At 43.6% G+C, this 22,750-nt stretch overlaps 2 protein-coding genes across 3 annotated transcripts in view; one reads left to right on the top strand and one right to left on the bottom strand.

Moving 5' to 3' along the window:
• The window catches only part of LOC141099680 (uncharacterized), a 94,769-nt gene that overhangs the window by 57,309 nt on the left and 14,710 nt on the right, over nt 1-22,750 (top strand). The window lies entirely within an intron of this gene.
• LOC141099672 (uncharacterized) lies at nt 2,616-16,832 on the bottom strand. 2 transcript variants are annotated; one of them, XM_073587632.1, is made up of 6 exons: nt 16,389-16,832; nt 16,080-16,259; nt 15,874-15,997; nt 15,693-15,790; nt 15,407-15,497; nt 2,616-4,418 (listed from the first exon to the last, which is right to left on the bottom strand). In XM_073587632.1, exons 1-6 carry the CDS (start codon nt 16,464-16,466, stop codon nt 2,806-2,808), a joined length of 2,184 nt encoding a protein of 727 aa, XP_073443733.1. In that variant the 5' UTR covers nt 16,467-16,832; the 3' UTR covers nt 2,616-2,805. The 2 variants fall into 2 exon arrangements, with proteins under 2 accessions (XP_073443733.1, XP_073443734.1); XM_073587633.1 differs by having other exon boundaries at nt 2,616-4,415; nt 16,389-16,831.

Below are 22,750 nucleotides of genomic sequence, written 5' to 3'. Positions count from 1 at the left end.
GTGCTCACCACACATCTAGATAAGTTCCTTGGGGGGTCTAGTTTACAAAATGGTGTCATTTGTGGGGGGTTTCCACTGTTTAGGTACATTAGGGGCTCTCCAAAGGCAATATGACACCCGCAGACCATTCCATCAAAGTCTGCATTCCAAAACGTCACTACTTCCCTTCCGAGCCCCGACGTGTGCCCATACAGTAGTTTTCTCCCACATATGGGGTATCAGCATACTCAGGACAAATTGGACAACAACTTTTGGGGTCCAATTTCTCCTGGTACCCTTGGGAAAATAAAAAAATGGTGACTAAAAGATCATGTTTGTGGAAAAAATACGAATTTTTTATTTTCACGCCCGGGCGTTGTAAACTTCTGTGAAGCACTGGGGGGGTCAAAGTGCTCACCACACATCTAGATAAGTTCCTTAGGGGGTCTAGTTTCCAAAATGGTGTCATTTGTGGGGGGTTCCACTGTTTTGGTACATCAGGAGTTTTCCAAACGCGACATGGTGTCCGATCTCAATTCCAGCCAAAAACGTCAAATGGCGCTGCTTCCCTTCCGAGCTCTGCCATGCCCCCAAATAGTGGTTTACCCCCACATGTGGGGTATCAGCGTACTCAGGACAAATTGCACAATAACTTTTAGGGTCCTGTTACCCTTGGAAAAATAAGAATTGAGGGTGAAAAGATCATTTTTGTGGAAAAAATATGATTTTTTAATTGTATGTCTTTATGTTATAAACTTCTGTGAAGCCCATGGGGGTTCAAAGTTCTCACCACACATCTAGATAAGTTCCTTAGGGTGTCTAGTTTCCAAAATGGTGTCATTTGTTGGGGGTTTCCACTGTTTTGGTACATCAGGGGTTTTCCAAACGCGACATGGTGTCCGATCTCAATTCCAGTCAAAAACGTCAAATGGCGCTGCTTCCCTTCCGAGCTCTGCCATGCGCCCAAATAGTGGTTTACCCCCACATGTGGGGTATCAGCGTACTCAGGACAAATTGCACAATAACTTTTAGGGTCCTGTTACCCTTGGAAAAATAAGAATTGAGGGTGAAAAGATCATTTTTGTGGAAAAAATATGATTTTTTAATTGTATGGCTTTATGTTATAAACTTCTGTGAAGCCCATGGGGGTTCAAAGTTCTCACCACACATCTAGATAAGTTCCTTAGGGGGTCTAGTTTCCAAAATGGTGTCATTTGTGGGGGGTTTCCACTGTTTTGGTACATCAGGGGTTTTCCAAACGCGACATGGTGTCCGATCTCAATTCCAGCCAAAAACGTCAAATGGCGCTGCTTCCCTTCCGAGCTCTGCCATGCGCCCAAATAGTGGTTTACCCCCACATGTGGGGTATCAGCGTACTCAGGACAAATTGCACAATAACTTTTAGGGTCCTGTTACCCTTGGGAAAATAAAAATTGGGGTGAAAAGATCATTTTTGTGGAAAAAATATGATTTTTTAATTGTACCGCTGTACGTTATAAACTTCTGTAAAGCCCTTGTGGGTTCAAAGTTCTCACCACATATCTAGATAAGTTCCTTGGGGGGTCTAGTTTCCAAAATGGGGTCACTTGTAGGGGGTTTCCACTGTTTAGGTACATCAGGGACTCTCCAAACGTGACATGGCGTCCAATCTGAATTCCAGCCAATTTTGCATTGAAAAAGTCAAACGGCGCTCCTTCCATTCTGAGCTCTGCCATGCGCCGAAACAGTCGTTCCCCCCACATATCAGGTATCTGCGTACTCAGGACAAATTGCACAATAACTTTTGCAGTTCAATTTCTCCTGTTACCCTTGGTAAAATAAAAAAAATTGAACCTGAAGTATTTTTTTTATGAAAAAAAGTTAGATGTTCATTTTTTTTTAAATATTCAAAAAAATTCCTGTGACGCACCTAAAGGGTTAATAAACTTCTTGAATGTGGTTTTGAGCACCTTAAGGGGTGCAGTTTTTAGAATGGTGTCACTTTTGTGTATTTTCTATCATATAGACCCCTCAAAGTGGCTTCAAATGTGATGTGGTCCTAAAAATAAAATGGTGTTGTAAAAATGAGAAATCGCTGGTCAACTTTTAACCCTTATAACTTCCTAACAAAAAAAAATTTTGGTTCCAAAATTGTGCTGATGTAAAGTAAACATGTGGGAAATGTTAGTTATCAAGTTTTTTGTGTGCCGTATCTCTGTGATTTAAGGGCATAAAAATTCAAAGTTGGAAAATTGCGAAATTTTCAAAATTTTCGCCAAATTTCCGTTTTTCTCACAAATAAACGCAAGTTATTTGAATGAAATTTTACCACTAACATGAAGTACAATATGTCACGAGAAAACAATGTCAGAATCACCGGGATCCATGGAAGCGTTCAAGAGTTATGACCTCATAAAGGTACAGTGGTCAGAATTGTAAAAATTGGCCCGGTCATGAACGTGCAAACCACCCTTGGGGGTGAAGGGGTTAAAGAGTCGTCTTTGGTGAGGACGATGAAACCCATAGAAATGAGAGGCTTGGAGAGTGAGTGTGTATACATCACCTCACCCCATATACTGAACTGTGGGGTACATGTTTTTTCTATTAGTCACCTTCTGACTAACCTTCAGGGGGTGAATTATAGGTATAGTTTTACATTTGGAATTAATAAAGTTTAGTTTTATTCTTTTTTCAGCAAACAGGAGGAATGACAAGAGACAACCCATTTAAGAAGATTCAGTTTTGGTTAAACCTATTCCAACATTATGAACATAAAAAAGTCTTCTCCCCTTTGTGACATCTCTGATGTTTATTAACAGTTGATTTCCAAGTAAAATATTTCCCACATTAAGAAAATGAAAATGGCTTCTCCTCTGTGTGACTGCTCTGATGTCTAACAAGATTCACTTTCCGGTTAAAATATTTCCCACATTCTGAACAGGAAAAAGGCTTCTCCCCTGTGTGAGTTCTATGGTGAGTAACAAAATGTGATTTATCTGCAAAACATTTCCCACATTCTGAACAGGAAAAAAGCTTCTTCCCTGTGGGAGTTCTTTGATGGCTATCAAGATTTATTTTACATTTAAAATATTTCCCACATTCTGAATATGAATATGGCTTATCTGCTGTGTGAATTCTCTCATGTGTAACAATACTTGAATTCTCAGTAAAACATTTCCCACGTTCTGAACATGAAAAAGGCTTCTCTCCTGTGTGAGTTCTTTGGTGTTCATCAAGATTCCTTTTCTGGTTAAAACATTTCCCACATTCAGAACAGGAAAAAGGCTTCTCCCCTGTGTGAGTTCTCTGGTGTGTAACAAAATGTGATTTCTGGTTAAAACATTTCCCACAATCTGAACAGGAAAAAGGCTTCTCCCCTGTGTGAGTTCTCTGGTGCTTAACCAAATCTGATTTCTGGTAAAAACATTTCCCACATTTGGAGCATGAAAAAGGCTTCTCTCCTGTGTGAGTTCTATAGTGAGTAACAAAATGTGATTTCTGGTTAAAACATTTCCCACATTCTGAGCATGAGAAAGGCTTCTCCCCTGTGTGAGTTCTATGGTGCTTAACCAAATCTGATTTCTGGTAAAAACATTTCCCACATTCTGAGCATGAAAAAGGCTTCTCCCCTGTGTGAGTTCTCTGATGTGTAACAAAAAGTGATTGATGTGCAAAACATTTCCCACATTCTGAACATGAAAAAGGCTTCTCTCCTGTGTGAGTTCTTTGGTGTCTAACAAGACGTGATTTAAACGTAAAACATTTCCCACATTCTGAGCATGAAAAAGGCTTCTCCCCTGTGTGAGTTCTCTGATGTGTAACCAAATATGATTTATGTGCAAAGCATTTCCCACATTCTGAACATGAAAAAGGCTTCTCCCCTGTGTGAGTTCTCTGATGTGTAACAAAATGTGATTTATGTGCATAGCATTTCCCACATTCTGAACATGAAAAAGGCTTCTCCCCTGTGTGAGTTCTCTGATGTATAACAAAATGTGATTTATGTGCAAAACATTTCCAACATTCTGAACATGAAAAAGGCTTCTCCCCTGTGTGAGTTCTCTGATGTGTAACAAAATGTGTTTTATGTGCAAAACATTTCCCACATTCTGAACATGAAAAAGGCTTCTCTCCTGCATGAGTTCTTTGGTGTCTAACAAGACGTGATTTCAACGTAAAACATTTCCCACATTCTGAACATGAAAATGACTTCTTTGCTTTAGGAGCAGTTTGTTTTTTAATGCCTTTTTTGTGACTTTGATTTCCTTTAGTAGTCAGTAATGAATCAGAAGATGGGACCTGTTTCAAAGGATCAGATGACAGATCTTTGCTGTGAATGGATGATGGTATATCTGGAGTAATAGCAATCACTTCAGTTGTATCTTGTAGGATCTCAAGATCATCAGATTTAAAAATTGAAGATGTCAGCTGTCCATCTGATCTCCTGGTACAGTCATCTGCTAAGATCAAAACAAATTTAAAAAAAATATATCCTTGAGTTTTATATTTATATTTTTGAATGTTTCTACTTAAACTCTCCATAAAAATGGCAAGCTATGTAAAAAACTTTAAATATTTACCAAGACAATGACAGTTCACAGTCTAATAGAAAACCTTGTTGGATGAGCCAGTAGTGTGTGGTGTTCAACTGTTTGTTCATTCTGCCTCCCAAATATCGAATAAAAAGAAACCAATCAATGTTATGTAGGCAAAAATAATATCAATTCTCATCTCACAAAAAAACAAGTCCCCACTCAGGTCCATCATCTGTCATTGGAAAAACAGAGGTTCCCACACTATTAGTGGCTCAAAGGCTGTTGAAAAGCAACAAGGTTTCTATAAACCGATCCAGCAAAATCCGCTCTCACTTCGGAGTCTTGCAGTGTGCGCAAACAACATTTAGGATCCCTGTATTTAGCAATACTATAGTGAGAAGAACCCACTTAATTTGCGGTGTGTGTCTCCTGGAGCACAATCTGGGCACTATGTGCTGGGTAAGAAAATGGCAAATGTGTAATTTTCACTCTCCAACATCCACTGTGTGTTAATTTCCAGAAAGTGACTGTGGAATCAAAATATTCACTCCTCCTACACACGTGGTCAATGTTGTTGGTACCCCTCGTTTAATGACAGAAAAACCCACAATGGTCACAGAAATAACTTGAATCTGACAAAAGTAATAATAAATCAAAAATCTATGAAAATGAACAAATGAAAGTCAGACATTGCTTTTCAACCATGCTTCCACAGAATTTAAAAAAAATAAAACTCATGAAATAGGCCTGGACAGAAATTTTGGTACCCTTAATTTAACCGCTTTGTAACCGCCAACAGTAGATAAACGTTAGCGCTAGCAGGGCTTTGTGCAGTACCGAAATTTGTCTACGGTCGGCGGTTTTGTGCTCATCGGGACCTCCACATACCTTATAACGAGGGGATTCTGGCGCACAAAGCTTCCTGTGACCTCATCTAGACCTGATTGGTTCAGGTCCTGATGACATCAGCATCACACTAGCCAATGATACAATTCACTAGGAAAGTTTGTGGTAGCAGCGAGAGATTAGAGGAGAAACAGTGTTACAAGTGCTGCTGGTAACAGCTGTGTCAGCGATTGTGCTATAAAGTACAAAAACAGATAAGGCAGGTTAGGGTTAGTGCTATGGTTAGGGTTAGTGTTAGGGCTACTGCTAGGCTAAAGTTAAGGTTTATTCTAAAGTTAGGGGTAGGCTAAAGAATTAGGCTTTTCTCAATTGCCTTCCCAATAATTTGGTCACGTCAGAGTTTTCTATTTCGGGAAAAAAAAAAAAAGAATAAAATGGCCGGTCAGTATTATAGCGCAGAGGAGGCTTATGCACTTTTATGTTCTGACAGTGAAGAAAGTGCAGTGTCAGATGGAGATGTGGATTTCGAGGGCTTTAGTAGCAGCGACAGTGATAGCTCAGAAATGAGCAGTGATTCTGGTCCATCCTCACACACAAGGACCAGTACAACAAGAAGGACAAATAGCGCTTCTGGAGAAATGTCTCCAACTCAGGGAACAATGCCCAGTACTAGCGCTGTCCCTAGTGCTCATGAATTGGCGCACACCAATGTCCAGGGGGCTTTGCCTCTTGATGTAGCATTTCCCAGATGGGAGGCTTCGGATTCGGCTACTCCATTCATCTCTAATTTTAATGCCATTACTGGTATAAATGTGGAGGTGGAAAATTTCGGACCAATTTTTTTAAAAATTTGTTTCTGAGAGATAGCTTGCTAGAGCATATTGTCCTACAAATGTATATGTGTCCCAATTCATCTGCCAGAATCCACAATCCTATTATGTTAGGTCGAATTTATGGACACCAACAAATGTCTAGAAATAAAAGAAGAATATTTAGAATTGAGAGTCCTCAGTGGTTGATACCTTTTAATGGCTAACAGTTAGAAATTAAAATAATAATAATCTTAATAATCTTTATTTTGATATAGCGCTAACATATTCTGCAGCGCTTTTACAGTTTGCACACATTATCATCACTGTCCCCGATGGGGCTCACAATCTAAATTCCCTATCAGTATGTCTTTAGAATGTGGGAGGAAACCGGAGTACCCGGAGGAAACCCACGCAAACACGGGGAGAACATACAAACTCCTTGCAGATGTTGTCCTTGGTGGGATTTGAACCACTGAGCCACCGTGCCGCCCAAATTAAAAGGTATCAACCACTGAGGACTCTCAATTCTAAATATTCTTCTATCTACTGGCTAACACGGTACAAAGATATATATCTTTCCTGTCTAGAAATGAAAACATTTTAGGACTTACATTCGCTATGGGGCTTGTTAAAAAAAATGAGCATTCTGTCCTATTGGTCCAACCGCCCTGTTCAAACCACCTCAATGTTTTCTGCCGTTCTTCCGAGGACCCGTTATGAGATGCTCATGAGATTTTAGCATTTTAACAACAATAGTCAATGCCTGCCCAGAAATGCCCCAGAACATGACAGACTATTCAAAATTGGAACCATCATCAAAGACTTGACAGAAAAGTTCTTAACCCCTTTACCCCCAATGGTGGTTTGCACCTTAATGCCCAGGCCAATTTTTACAATTCTGACCACTGTCCCTTTATGAGGTAATAACTCTAGAACGCTTTCATAGATCCTGGTGATTCTGACATTGTTTTCTCGTGAGATATTGCACTTCATGTTAGTGGTAAAATTTCATACATATAATTTGCGTTTATTCGTGAAAAAAATGGAGATTTGGTGAAAATTTCGAAAATGTTTGCAATTTTCCAACTTTGAATTTTAATGCCCTTAAATCGCAGAGATATGGCACACAAAAAACTCAATAAGTAACATTTCCCACATGTTTACTTTACATCAGCACAATTTTGGAACCAAAAGTTTTTTTGTTAGTTATAAGGGTTAAAAGTTGACCAGCGATTTCTCATTTTTACAACACCATTTTATTTTTATGGACCACATCACATTTGAAGCCACGTTGAGGGGTCTATATGATAGAAAATACCCAAAAGTGACACCATTCTAAAAACTGCACCCCTCAAGGTGCTCAAAACCACAATCAAGAAGTTTATTAACCCTTCAGGTGCTTCACAGGAATTTTTTTGAATGTTTTTAAAAAAATGAACATTTAACTTTTTTTCACAAAAAAATTACTTCAGGTCCATTTTTTTTATTTTACCAAAGGTAACAGGAGAAATTGGACTGGAAAAGTTATTGTGCAATTTGTCCTGAGTACGCTGATACCTGATATGTGGGGGGAACCACTGTTTCGACGCATGGCAGAACTCGGAAGGGAACGAGCGCCGTTTGAATTTTTCAACACAAAATTGGCTGGAATTGAGATCGGACACCACGTCACATTTGGAGAGACCCTGATGTGCCCAAACAGTGGAAACTCCCCACAAGTGACCCCATTTTGGAAACTAGACCCCCCCAACGAACTTATCAAGATATGTGGTGAGAACTATGAACCCACATGGGCTTCACAGAAGTTTATAATATACAGCCGTACAATTAAAAAAACATATTTTTGCCAAAAAAATGATCTTTTCACCAACAATTTTTATTTTCCCAAGGGAAACAGGACCCCAAAAGTTATTGTGCAATTTGTCCTGAGTACGCTGATACCCCATATGTGGGGATAAAACACTATTTGGGTGCACGGCAGAGCTCGGAAGGGAAGCAGTGCCATTTTACTTTTTTGGCTGGAATTGAGATCGGACGCCATGTTGCATTTGGAGAGCCCCTAATGTGCCTAAGCAGTGGAAACCCCCCACAAATGACACCATTTTGGAAACTAGACCCCCCCAAGGAATTTATCTAGATGTGTGGTGAGCACTTTGAACCCCCAAGTGCTTCACAGAACTTTATAATGTAGAGCCATACAAATAAAAAAAATTATATTTTTTTCCACAAAAATGATATTTTTGCTCCTAATGTTTTATTTCCCCAAGGGTAACACGAGAAATTGGACCCCAAAAGTTATTGTGCAATTTCTCCTGAGTAGGCTGATACCCCATATGTAGGGGTAAACCACTGTTTGGGCGCATGGCAGAGCTTGGAAGGGAAGGACCACCGTTTAACTTTTTTAACGCAGAATTGGCTGGAATTGAGATCAGACGCCATGTTGCGTTTGGAGAGCACCTGATGTTCCCAAACAGTGGAAACCCCCCCAATTATAACTCCAACCCTAACCCCAACACACCCCTAACCCTAATCTCAGCCCTAGCCCTAGCCCTAACCCTAACCTTAGCCCTAGCCTTAACCCTAACCCAAATGGGAAAATGGAAATAAATACATTTTCTTTTAATTTTATTATTTTTCCCTAACTAAGGGGGTGATAACGGGGGGTTTGATTTACTATTTATGGCGGTTTTTACGCTTGGCAGCTGTCACACGCTAAAAGACGCTTTTTATTGCAAAAATAGTTTTTGCATCACCACATTTTGAGAGCTATAATTTTTCCATATTTTGGCCCACAGAGTCATGTGAGGTCTTATTTTTTGCGGGACGAGTTGACGCTTTTATTGGTATCATGTTCGGATATGTGACATCTTTTGATCGCTTTTTATTCCGATTTTTGGGACGCAAAATGAACAAAAAAAACAGCATTTCATGAATTTCTTCTGAGGGGTGCGTTTACACCGTTCCGCGTGTGGTAAAATTGATAAAGCAGTTTTATTCTTCGGGTTAATACGATTACAGCGATACCTCATGTATGCTTTTTTTAAATTTTGACGCTTTTATACAATATGAATATGTGGTGCTCTGCTTACATATTCATCTGTATTGGCTTATGACAGGTCGCTGACCCCTCACTGGCCTGCCCCCATTATTACATAATGCATATAATAGCATTGATATTATTGGTGATAATGCCTATAATATTATGGCTATTGTGAGGCTTAGAAAAAAAAATGACATCCAGAAAAATGTCACCGGCGATGGTGGGCTTACATGCTACAGGATGGTGGGGAAGGAGACAGTAAGTTGGGGGGTTGCAGCTGCTCCAGTGATGGAGAGGCGGTAGCTCCAGTAGTGGTGAGGAGGCAGTGGGGATGATTGCAGGCTGTAGGCTATCCTGAAGAGGTGGGTTTTCAGGTTCCGTTTGATGGATCCGAGTGTGGTTAGCCGGACGTGTTGGGGCAGGGAATTCCAGAGGATGGGGGCTATTCGTGAGAAGTCTTGGAGGCAGTTGGGTGAGGACGAATGTGTGGAGGTGAGAAGGAGGTCTTGGGAGGACCGGAGATTACGTTAGGGAAGGTATCGGGAGATTAGTTCAGAGATGTATGGAGGAGACAGGTTGCAGATGGCCTTGTAGGTCAGTATTAGTAATTTGAATTGGATACGCTGAGGGAATGGGAGCCAGTGAAGAGATTTGCAGAGGGGAGAAGCGGAGGATTAGTGAGGAGAGAGATGAATTAGTCGGGCGGCAGAGTTAAGGATGGACTGGAGAGGTTCGAGGGTGTTAGCAGGGAGGCCACAGAAAAGGATGTTGCAATAGTCGAGGCGGAAGATGAGGGCATGCACAAGTAGTTTAGTAGATTGAGGGTTGAGGAAGGGATGGATTCTGGAAATATTTTTGAGCTGGAGGCGACAGGAGGTGGAGAGAGCTTGGATGTGTGGTTTGAAGGACAGGGCAAAGTCAAGGGTTACTCCGAGGCAGCGGACCTCCGGTACGGGGGAAAGCATGATGTCATCAATTGTTATAGAAAGGTCGGGTAAGGAAGATCTGTGAGATGGTGGAAAGATGATTAGTTCAGATTTGTCCACAGTGAGAGGAGAAGAAGAAGGATATGGCTGATAGACACTCTGGGATTCTGGAGAGCAGAGAGGTGACGTCTGGGCCAGAGAGGTAGATCTGCGTATCACCGGCATAAAGGTGGCACAGGAATCCGTGGGACTTTATGAGTTGCCCCAGGCCAAGTGTGTACATTGAGAAGAGTGGGGGTCCTAGAACAGAGCCTTGGGGGACTCCAGCAGAGAGAGGGTGGGATGAGGAGGTAGTGTGGGAGTGGGAGACACTGAATGTGCGGTTGGAAAGGTATGAGGAGATCCAGGATAGGGCGAAGTTTTTGATGCCAAAGGAGGAGAGGATCTGTAGTAGGAGGCAGTGGTCAACTGTGTCGAAAGCAGAGGACAGGTCTAGAAGGAGAAGTATAGAGTATTGTCCGTTAGCTTTGGCTGCAAGTAGGTCGTTGGTAATTTTGGTCAGGGCTGTCTCAGTGGAATGATGGGGGCGGAAGCCAGATTGTAGATTGTCAAAGAGCAAGTTAGATGAGAGGTGGGAGGAAAGTTCAGCGTGGACATGCTGCTCCAGAAGTTTAGATGAGAACGGGAGCAGTGATATTGGGCGATAGCTGGACGTGGCTGTTGGATCGAGGGTTGGCTTTTTAAGGATAGGCGTGATTGTGGCATGTTTGAAAGCAGAAGGGAAGGTACCAGAAGTTAGTGATAGGTTGAAGAGGTGGGTTAGGGATGGGATAAGAGTGGTGGTGATGTTGGGGAGGAGGTGGGTTGGGATAGGGTCAAGTGCAAAAGTGGTGAGGTGTGATTTGGAGAGAAGATGAGCAAGCTCCCCTTCAGTGATGTTAGATAAGGAGGTTATGGGGTTTGGGCATTGGTCTGGTATACAAAGGGGTTGTGGTGGTTGGGCAATAAAGACTTGCTGTGTTTGGTCTATCTTGTTTTTGAAGTGTGCGGCAAAGTACTCGGCAGAGATTAGGGAAGTTGGAGGGGGCAGTGGTGGGCGGAGGAGGGAGTTAAAAGTATTGAACAATTGTTTGGGGTTGTGGGATAAGGAAGATACAAGGGATGTAAAGAAGGCCTGTTTAGCAGAGGTGAGGGCAGATTTGAATGCGAGTGTTGCTTGTTTGAGTGCAGTGAAGTCGTCTTGAGAATGTGTTTTCTTCCAGCGCCGTTCAGCAATTCTGGATGCTTGCTGAAGCATTTTAGTGATGTTATTGTACCAGGGTTGTCCATTGATTTGTCGCACTCTGTTATGCATGACAGGGGCGACCGAGTCGATGGCATTGTAGAAATTAGTGGCAGTGTCTGTGTCGTGGAGTGAGGATATGGAGGACAGTGGTAGAATAGAGTCAGAGAGCGTGTGGGTGTCTAGGTGTGCAAGGTTTCTGCGGGGGTGCACATGTTGCTGGACTTGGATGACAGGAGAGGACAGGGATGAGAAAGTGAGTCGGATAGAGGAAGAGGGGAGGTGGTGAAGTTAGAAAGAGAGCAGAGGCTGGTGAAGACCAGGTCTAATGTGTGTCCATCTGTGTGGGTGGCTGAGGAGGACCACTGAGTAAGTCCAAAAGATGAAGTAAGGGACAGGAGTTTGGAGGCAGTTGACTGGTGGGTGTCAATGGGGATGTTGAAGTCACCCATGATGATGGTGGGAATGTCAGCAGAGAGGAAGTGAAGGAGCCAGGTAAAGAATTGGTCAATGAAGGCAGTGGCCGGGCCTGGATGTCGGTATATGACGGCCACTTGGAGGTTGGAGGGAGAATAGATGCAGACAGAGTGGACTTCAAAAGAGGGGAGGATAAGGGAGGGAAGTGGGGGTGTGGACCTTGCAGATCAGGTTTTACAGCCATACCAGGTATCAAGAAAACCATATATCTGGTATAAAAAGTTAGTCATGTATTTGTTTAACGTAGCCACATATAAATCTTTTGGGTTATGCAAAAAAAACGGAAATGCAGACACTTTCCTTGATTATCAGGAAAAGGTCACTGAAAATCTTGTTTTTGATAATTTTGTCCAATCTTCTCACATCTTCAGATTCTAAAAGACTCACTGAGCGACATTTTATTGCACTCATCCCAGTAACTGAAACAAGAAAGAACCCCCAGAGAAGATGTCGTGTATGTTCCTAGAGAGGAATGAGGCATGATCCCCGCTATTATTACCCACAATGCCCATCATTGCCAGCCTTATGCCTCCATGACGGCTTTACAATCTTCCACACAGAACCACGTTTTTGAACTGTTTTGACATTCAAGCATTTGGATTATTTAGTGACAGACACATTTGAGTAGAGCGGACTTAACAATTTCCGGGGGTAGGTGGGGGGAGGTCTCCAGAGACACAAGCTGGGCACAATATATTGGGCACTACAATGACATTTTTGCTCTAAAACTTCCTCTACGTGTTTCTGGAAATCATCCATGTAGTGAAAATGGTCACTATATCCATAGATATAGTGCCCTTAAAATGCATTTATTCAGACTGTCCTACCACCTCAACACATTAACCTAATCTATCCCTGTGTGGCACAGCCAAAAGTTGCACCATAACCAGGTTCCCCGCATCATGTTCCCACATGCTTTATGCATCCATTAGTCCTCTGTGTCTGTACTGTTACACACTTAACATTATGACTGGTCCATACAATCAGGGCAACTGTTACCACCCACCTTTCGTGTCTCCCTCTTTCCTCATAGACTGTAAGCTTGTGAGCAGGGCCCTCATTCCTCTTGGTATCTGTTATGATCTATGTGATTATTGTTATGCTGTAATGTCTATTGTCTGTACAAATCCCCTCTGAAATGTAAAGTGCTGCGGAATATGTCGGCGCTATAGAAATAAAATGATTATTATTATAGATGAATTCTCAGAGGGGTGTCATTTCCAAAATGGGGTCACTTCAGGGGGATTCTGTTGTTCTGGCACTTAGCGGATCTCCAAAGTGCCATAACAGCAGATTCCCCCCTGAAGTGACCCCATTTTGGAAATGACGCCCCTCTGGGAATTGGAAATTACACCCCTCTGTGAATTCATCTATGGGTGTAGTGAACATTTACCTATCTACCCATTTTCCAATGTAAAATCTGGGGTAAAACAACATTTTAGTGGTAAAAATATACCATAAGACTATAAGACACATTTTTTCCCAAGAAATTTGGGGGGTGGAAATGGTGCGTTTTATAGTCGGTATATACTTACAAATGTTGCGGCGGCGCTCTGTGCTGCGTGGAGGGCTCCGCCGGCATTTTGTCAAAGCCCGGAGACCCCCGCAGTGGTCTCCGGAAAAATTACCACTGTGGGCGGCGCATGCTCAGAATCAGATCTCATCCCAAGATCTCGTTGCCGAGATCTGAATGTGAGCATGCGCCACCCCAGCTGCCATTTTGCCGGAGGCCACCGCATCACAGCAATGGAGCAGCAGGGGCCTCTGGCTTTGACATAATGGCGGCAGAGCCCCTCACGCAGCAAAGAGTGCCACCGCCCCAGCACAGAGTGCCACCGCCCCAGCACAGAGCGCTGCCACCGCCGCCCCAGCACAGAGCGCCGCCGCCCCAGCACAGAGAGCCACCGCCCCAGCACAGAGTGCCACCGCCCCAGCACAGAGTGCCACCGCCCCAGCACAGAGCGCTGCCGCCCCAGCACAGAGTGCCACCGCCCCAACACAGAGTGCCACCGCCCCAGCACAGAGCGCTGCCGCCCCAGCCTGGGATGGGATTTTCCGGAGGCCACCACACCAGCCTGGACCATCAAACAACCTCTGTGTCCACTCTTGCACCTGTGCTGATTCCCCCCGGTAAGCTGAATTCAGACTGATAGATGAACCCCCATTTAGCATATTTTTTCCCCTATTTTCCTTTTGAAAATTTGGGGTGCGTCTTATAGTCCGAAAAAATACAGTAATTATTTTTTCTTCACTGCCCAATAGTATAATTTTCTATGGAACAGCTGTGGTGTCAGTATACTCACTGCACCACTAGAAGAATTCATTCAGGGAAGTATTTGGTAAAATGCAGTCACTTTTGGGGGCTTATGCTGTTCTGGCACCTCAGGGGCTCTGACAATGTGACATGTCACCCACAAACAATTCCAGCAAAATCTGCTCTCCAATATGGCACCCCTTCCCTTCCGAGCCCTGCCATGCGCCCAAAGAGTAGTATTCTCCCACATATGGGGTATCGGCATGCTCAGGAGAAATTGCACAACAAATTGTATAGTCCATTTACTCCTGTTACCCTTGCGAAAGTGAAAAAAAATTAGGTCTAAAGAAAATTTTTGTGAAAGAAAAGTAAATGTTTTTTTCTTCCACATTCCATTCATTCCTGTGAAGCCCCTGAAGGGTTAATAAACTTCTTGAATGTGGTTTTCAGCACCTGGAGGGGTGCAGTTTTACAATGGTGTCACTTTTGGGTATTTTCTGTCATATTGACCCCCAAAACTCACTTCAAATGTGAGGTGGTCCCTAAAAAATGGTGTTGTAAATTTTGTTGTAAAAATGAGAAATCGCTGGTCAACTTTTCACCCTTATAACTTCCTAATGAAAAAAATTGATACAGTTGATATAGATGCTACTGCGCAGGCGCCGCCATCGCCGGTGACATTGTGCTGGATGTAATTTTTTTCTAAGCCTCACAATAGCCACAATATTATAGGCATTATCACCAATAATATCAATGCTATTATATGCATTATGTAATAATGGGGGCAGGTCAGTGAGGGGTCAGCGACCTGTCATAAGCCAATACAGATGAACATGTAATCAGAGCACCACATAAAGCCCCGCCCACAGCCCACCCACAGCCCCACCCCAGAGCACGAGAATCTCATTAACTGAAAACTACAAATACAGATTACACAACAGTAAACCAGAGTTGCCCTCATTTATGGTGGACCATTGGAGCTACTATGGATCCTGACCAGAAGATTAGAGAAAATAATATTGCTCCCCATTTCAGGAGAGATTGTGCAGTAATCTGAATTCCTTAGGATCAAAAACAATGTAATTGGTTGTAAGGTCTATAGAAAAGGACTTTCAATACCCAAAGTCAATTGAACAGTTTTGGGTGGAGGAGAATGTTGTGGTCTAGAGACAAAATGGCGATCATGGTACGGCCGGACTACACCACCGATAAAGCAGCCACAGCCAGTGACTGAGAGGAATCTGTGACTTCTCTGCATTCAGTGGTTACTACTCACCTGGGTAGTCATATGTGGGAATCTCCTCTTTATACCACTCATCACCCCTCACATATGTCTCTGTAGTATTAATATGGGTCAGATCTTCACCCTGAAACAAATATTGTAAAAGTCACCGACAGATGGAGAAGTCCCATCTATGATCAGCTCTAATCCTGCCATCTCCACCGTTCTCATTACACAAGTATAAAACATATAATACTGGTGGATAAAACAAGACTGAGCACAAAACCTTCACAGCCGTCTACACATCATAGGGGAGATCTCCTGACACCTCTCCATCTACCTGAGGATCCTGAGGAGCACTGGGATCTTCTTGTTTACAGTCCGGTGGAAGAAGAGGACGGGGACATCTCTCTGGTGTTGTCCTCTTACTGGATAGATCTGGAGGAAACACATACAGGGACTGAATTCATTCTCTACATACAGATAATTATAGGCCGTGTGTATTTAGTCCTGTCTACTACCTGGAGATGTGAGGGGCTGGGGAACCTCCATTATGACGTTCTTGTACAGATCTCTGTGTCCTTCTAAATACTCCCACTCCTCCATGGAGAAATAGACAGCGACATCCTGACACCTTATAGGAACCTGACACATACAATGATACCGTCATCCCCCGATCCCTTCATAGTGTTACTGTATAATGTCCCAGCATTCCCAGCAGTGTCACCTCTCCAGTCAGCAGCTCAATCATCTTGTAGATGAGTTCTAGGATCTTCTGGTCATTGATGTCCTCATGGATCAGGGGGTGAGGTGGAGGCCCCGTGAATGGGCTCAGGGGTCTTCCACATCCCTCAGACACAGGGTCCTGACAGCGAACACTAGAGGTCTTCTTCACCACTGTGTAATCCTGGTTATGGAGAGACACATTAATAAATCTCACTACAGACATTTCCAGAGTCCTCACCTCTCCAGTTCTGTCCATCTGTTATTCCCATAGATAAGAATGATGTAATGTGACGTCATCAGAATCTCTCACCTCTCCAGTGAGACGGAAGAGGATCTCTAGGGTGAGGTGTAACATCCTCTCCGCCATCTTGTCTCTGTCCATATCCATCCTTGATGGGTAAATCAGGAAAACTCTCTTCTGTAGAAGATCTTCACTGAGAGGATCCGATATTGTAGAGACCTGAATGAGAAGAAGATGATCCGATGTAAAATCATAAGAATCCTGTGTAATAATACAATTACTGGAGATAATAAGGGAAACATATGAGGAGATTTATTATCTTACAGGGTTTAGTTTTCTTCCCTGACATCTACTAATAAAACCTATATATTTAGGCCACAGACAACAAGCAGTTTCCTCCTCGGAGTCGGCAGCTGAACACGTTCCTCATAGACTCATCTTCCATAACGCTAATTCTCGTCTCATTACCGACACTGGAATCGGCATTAGCAATACTGCAGGAGATATTCATTACACGCGACATGAGAAATAACTCCTTCATGATGAGGACGACATCTTCATCTTCTACTACGGCTCTAGAGACAGATGTGGCCAGAGTCGGTCACTGACTCCATCCCCACCGGCCGTCTATATGAAGGTTTCCCGTCTTCCCCGCACTGGAATCTTCTATCACGTTAGATCTCAGCTCTGAGTCACACACAGAAGTTTGAGGCTTTTAGAAAAGATTTTTTGTTTCCACAATCACAATGGACAGAAATGATCTGATCCCAAAGTCTCCATGTACAGTGATTTATGGGGATTATTTCTGGCCTTAGGCTTTCCTATATTACAAGATGGATGTGAAGACTTTTCTGCCCAATGATGATATAACTATTCTCGGAGTGACGCCTTTATAACCAGATAATAGTATGTTTGCAGCTTGCAGAGCACAGCGGCTCCTTCTTCAGGCAGCTGTAACAATCCAGTCTCTCTCTCAGCTCTGACAGCTTCTATGGCTGCTCTGGGGAGAAAACTGTTTTTTGTGGTAAAATGTAATTATTTTTTCCTTATCGCCCAATGGTATAAAATTCTGGGAGACAGATGAGTAATTGAGAGGTGGCGGGTGTAACATGGCGCCTCTTATTGGGGGCTCTGATAATGTGACCCCCTAACACCATAAGAGCAGACTCTGCCCTGTCAGACGGCGCTCCTTCCCTCCTGAGGAGTGTCCGGCCCCTTATGGGGTATCGGCGCTCAGGGGAAATTGTGGAACAAGTGGTTTCTGTTTTCTCCTCTTCTCCCGTGTGATAATTACAGACTTGGGGACGGAGCGACATTTTAGTGGGAACATTTCATTCCTCCGCTCAATGTTACACAATTCTGTGACCCCCTGAGGGTTAATAATCCTCCCTGCCCCCTAGATGAGCCCCCAGAGGTGGAGGGGGTAACATGGGGCCACTTGTGGGGTCTCTGCTGTTCTGGTGTCAGAGCTCGTCACACGGCGTCCGCCGTCTATCCCAGCCACAATGGCGCCCCTTCCCTCCCGAGCCTGTGGGGTATCGGCACTCAGGAGACACGGCGCACTGTGCGGCCTCAGCGCTCCTGTCACCTTTAGGACAATGATACATTGGGGGGAAAGTCACATTTCTGTGAGGAAAACACTAAAATTGTCATTTCTTCCTTCCACATTGCTGAAATTCCTGTCACACTGTCCGAATTCAGAGATTGTCCTGTCAGAAAGGAGAAGACAGGGAGCGAAAGGGTTAATAGGACTCACAGGAGGAACCAGCACAGAAAGCAGAAGGTCCAGGAGCGTCTGCCACATATATGACTGCTCTGTGCACACAGGACCTGTGATGAGGTCACAGGAGGGGAGGAGTCAGGGGTCACATGATCAGGGGCCTCAGTGTGTGCCACGGTAGCCATAGCCCCAAAGGAAAGGGGTGCGGGGAGGAATCAGAGGTACCGGCCATGGTAAAGTGCCCGAGGCAGCTGGTTGTGGGGCAGAACCCTGCTTACAGGGGCATAATGGGGGCATTACACTGTGTGGGGCCAAGAAAGGGGCCCTGTACAATGGGAACACTCCGTCTCCTCACTGCCTGTCCTCCATAGTGGGGTTGTATGTATCTATTACAGGAAACAGAAACGTGATGATTCTTATAAAGAGTCTCAGTGCAGAAGGGGTTAATGTCCCCCGCGCTCAGTAATGGGGAATCTCCACATACCTCCACCTGCAGAGCCGCACTCCACATATATGGCTGCTCTGTGCACAGGACCTGTGATGAGGTCACAGGAGGGGAGGAGTCAGGGGTCACATGATCTCCGGAGTGCAGACCTCCATGGAGCCTTCTCCTCAGTCAGTGACATTCCCGCCATTATTCGCCCCTCACTACTGGCACAATTACCCCGCGCCGCCTTCTCTACACAGTGTTGTGTGTGGAATGTAACGTGTGATTTCTCTGGAGGGAAATAGACCCCACACAGGAGGGAATTCTCACCAGTTACCGGCCGTCTACTATATGGCGGCATATGATTGTGCTATCGACTCCACACCAGGAGCTAAAATGCCCAAATCTCTAATGTAACCGCTATAAGAGAAGATGTAACAAATTTCCCCTAAACTCACACAGCGGAGGAGGCCTCACTTGGAGCAATGTGACTCGCGCACAGAAAATCTATTCCCGGTTCTGTGATAAGTTATCGGCCAACAGGAAGAAGAAAGGTCTGAATTACAGCCCAGACTGGAGGAGAAACTGCAGGAGTTAGAATTGGCCAATCAGCGCTCTTCACCCCTATACTTATCTACACAAATACAAGATATGAAATGACAATTAGACGCCATTCTCACCACCAGGACGGAGAGGCGCTAACTTGGAGTAAAGCCGCGTTTTATCACCATGCCAATAAGCCTAATAAGATGCCGCTCGTAAGCTCAGAATGAGAGAGTCACTGCATATAATCTCCTCTATAAAAGACCCTAAGGGTCATATCTCAGCCCACCCCGATGTCATGTATAGCACTTATAATGAATACCCCCGGAGTTTGTATTCCCCCCACAATCACCCCCCTCACTACTGGAGTCATTCCTTCACACACTACATCTACCTAACCTGACTGAGTCCGCGGCACAACAACTCCATTTACACATCTCTGAGGAGGAAATAGTTTCAACACTCAAAAAACTAAAAAGAGGAAAGGCCCCGGGGCCGGATGGTCTTACAGCAATATATTATAAAAAATGCAGCGATGTGCTGACACCACATATAAAAACCTCTGTAATTCACTACTAAATGGCTCACAGCTGCCCCCTGAGCTCTACGTGGCGCATGTAACCGTAATCCCTAATCCTAAGAAAGATCATCTCACCACAAATTATAGACCTATATCCCTCTTATACATTGACTTCAAAATCTTTACATCCATTGTGACAGGACCAATAAAATCCTCCCTCACCTCATCCATCGGGATCAGGTTGGTTTTATACCAGCGCGACAGGCCCCAGATAATATTAGGAGAGCGTTAAATATTATTCATACAACTAACCTACAGCGAAAGCGACTTCTCCTGCTTGCATTAGATACTGAGGGCTTTCGATTCGGCGTCCTGGACATATCTCTTTACGGCTCTATCGGAAGTCGGATTCTCCCCTAAACTTATAAAGTGCCTCCAATTGTTATATGATAGCCCTATCGCTTATGTAAAACTCCCGTCACCACACCCCACTCCAATTAATATTCAGAGGGTACCAGGCAGGGCTGTCCTCTATCTCCGGATCTTTTTGCACTTACAATGAAACCCATTGTGGAAGCAATAAGGAGAGATCAGAATATCCTGGGCCCTGAGAATATGGGAGACCAATATAAAGTCAGCCTCTCAGCGGATGATCTCCTGCTAACATTAATAAGTCCCCACACTACACTCCCTCACTTGTTTTCTCTCCTTCACGAATTTGAGAAGATCTCAGGGTTAAAGATTAACATTGATAAACCCAAAGCATTATTTGTAAATTTTCCTAAGACAGAGCAAACTAATATAGCCTCCCATTTTGGGTTTATACACAAAGAACATTATCTAACATATCTGGGTATCAACTTAACAGCCAACAGGTCAACTCTGTTTAGGTGGAATTACACTCCACTGATCCAAAACTTCCAGAGGGACCTGGATAGATGGGCTTCCTCAAAGTTATCCTGGCTCGGCAGAATACAGGCATTAAAAATGGTGTCGCTGCCTCGCTTCTTACATCTATTTAGGTCCCTCCCAATTATGGTACCAGCCAGAACGTTCACTCATTCACAGATGTCTAAGCTTCTTTGGCTCGGAAAAGAACCCAGAATTGTGCAAAAACTTATGTTCCGTCACAGAAAAGAAAATTTTACACTTTATTACAAGTCGGCACAGATTGCTCCATTAATAAGTGCGTGTTCATATCCCAATAGTCCGAGATGGGTTATTCTGGAATCATTTCTCTCCAAACCATTCTCTTTATCAGGCCCAATGTGGACCACAGACCGACTTCCACGGGGGGTTAATGAATGTGGCTCCTTTTACAGTCCACTTGTTGCTTCTTTGGAGGAAAGTCAGGTTTAAATATAACTTACAATCAAGCCCTTCTCCCCTGACAGCTATATTACAAAACCCCATGTTCCCACCAGGCCTTGAGCCACAAATGTTTTCTTGGTAGAAGCTGAAAGGTATTCATATACTAAAATATTTGTGATCCCCATTTAATATCTTACTTGACAGACAGGAATTTGTTCAAACATTTGAACCTCCAGCTAGGGAGGTAATGCGACTGAACCAGATCTCCCACTTTGCAAAGCAGATCCTCCCGAGCGGTACTACTCTCAGGGCAACCAGTTTTGAAAATAAATGTCTAAATGACCCTTTGGGCAGGGGAACAATCTCATTGATCTACAGTCATGGCCAAAAGTTTTGAGAATGACACAAATATTATATTTTCACATGATCTGCTGGCCTCTGGTTTTTATATATTTTTGTCAGATGTTTTTATCACATACAGAAATATAATTGCAACAATATTATGAGTAACAAAAGGTTATATTGACAGTTAGAATGAGTTAATGCAGCAAGTCAATATTTGCAGTGTTGACCCTTCTTCTTCAGGACCTCTGCAATTCTCCCTGGCATGCTCTCAATCAACTTCTGGATCAAATCGTGACTGATAGCAGTCCATTCTTGCAAAATCAATGCTTTTATTTTGTCTGAATTTGAAGGTTTTTGTTTGTCCACCCGTCTCTTGATGATTGACCACAAGTTCTCAATGGGATTAAGATCTGGGGAGTTTCTAGGCCATGGTCCCAAAATCTCTATGTTTTGTTCCCTGAGCCATTTAGTTATCACCTTTGCTTTATGGCAAGGTGCTCCATCATGTTGAAAAAGGCATTGTTGATCGCCAAACTGCTCTTGGACGGTTGGGAGAAGTTGCTCTCGGAGGACATTCTGGTACCATTCTTTATTCATGGCTGTGTTTTTAGGCAAGACTGAGAGAGAGCCCATTCCCTTGGCTGAGAAGCAACCCCACACATGAATGGTTTCAGGATGCTTGACAGTTGGCATGAGACAAGACTGGTGGTAGCGCTCACCTCGTCTTCTCCGAATAAGCCGTTTTCCAGATGTCCCAAACAATCAAAAAGGGGATTCATCAGAGAAAATGACTTTACCCCAGTCCTCAGCAGTCCACTCCCTGTACCTCTTGCAGAATATCAGTGTGTCCATGATGTTTTTTCTGGAGAGAAGTGGCTTCTTTGCTGCCCTCCTTGAGACCAGGCCTTGCTCCAAGAGTCTCTGCCTCACAGTGCGTGCAGATGCACTCACACCTGCCTGCTGCCATTCCTGAGCAAGCTCTGCACTGCTGGTAGCCCGATCCCGCAGATGAAACACTTTTAAGAGACGGTCCTGGCACTTGCTGGTCTTTCTTGGGCACCCTGGACCCTTTTTGGCAACAAGGGAACCTCTCTCCTTGAAGTTCTTGATGATGCGATAGATTGTTGACTGAGGTGCATTCTTTCTAGCTGCGATACTCTTCCCTGTTAGGCCATTTTTGTGCAGTGCAATGATGACTGCACGTGTTTCTTTAGAGATAACCATGGTTAACAGAAGAGAAACAATGATGCCAAGCACCAGCCTCCTTTTAAAGTGTCCAGTGGTGTCATTCTTACTTAATCATGGCAGATTGATCTCCAGCCCTGTCCTCATCAACACCCACACCTGTGTTAATGGAGCAATCACTGAAGCGATGTTAGCTGGTCCTTTTAAGGCAGGGCTGCAATGATGTTGAAATGTGTTTTGGGGGATAAAGTTCCTTTTCTAGGCAAATATTGACTTTGCAAGTAATTGCTGTTAAGCTGATCACTCTTTATAACATTCTGGAGTATATGCAAATTGCCATTAGAAAAAATGAAGCAGTAGACTTTGTAAAAAATTAAGAT

This window comes from Dendrobates tinctorius, unplaced genomic scaffold (genome assembly GCF_039654945.1).
Source record: "Dendrobates tinctorius isolate UK_male_01 unplaced genomic scaffold, ASM3965494v1 ptg000101l, whole genome shotgun sequence".
NCBI classification, from domain to species: Eukaryota; Metazoa; Chordata; class Amphibia; order Anura; family Dendrobatidae; genus Dendrobates; species Dendrobates tinctorius.
Note: the sequence above shows the minus strand (reverse complement) of the source record. Positions and strands in the feature narration are given on the sequence as shown.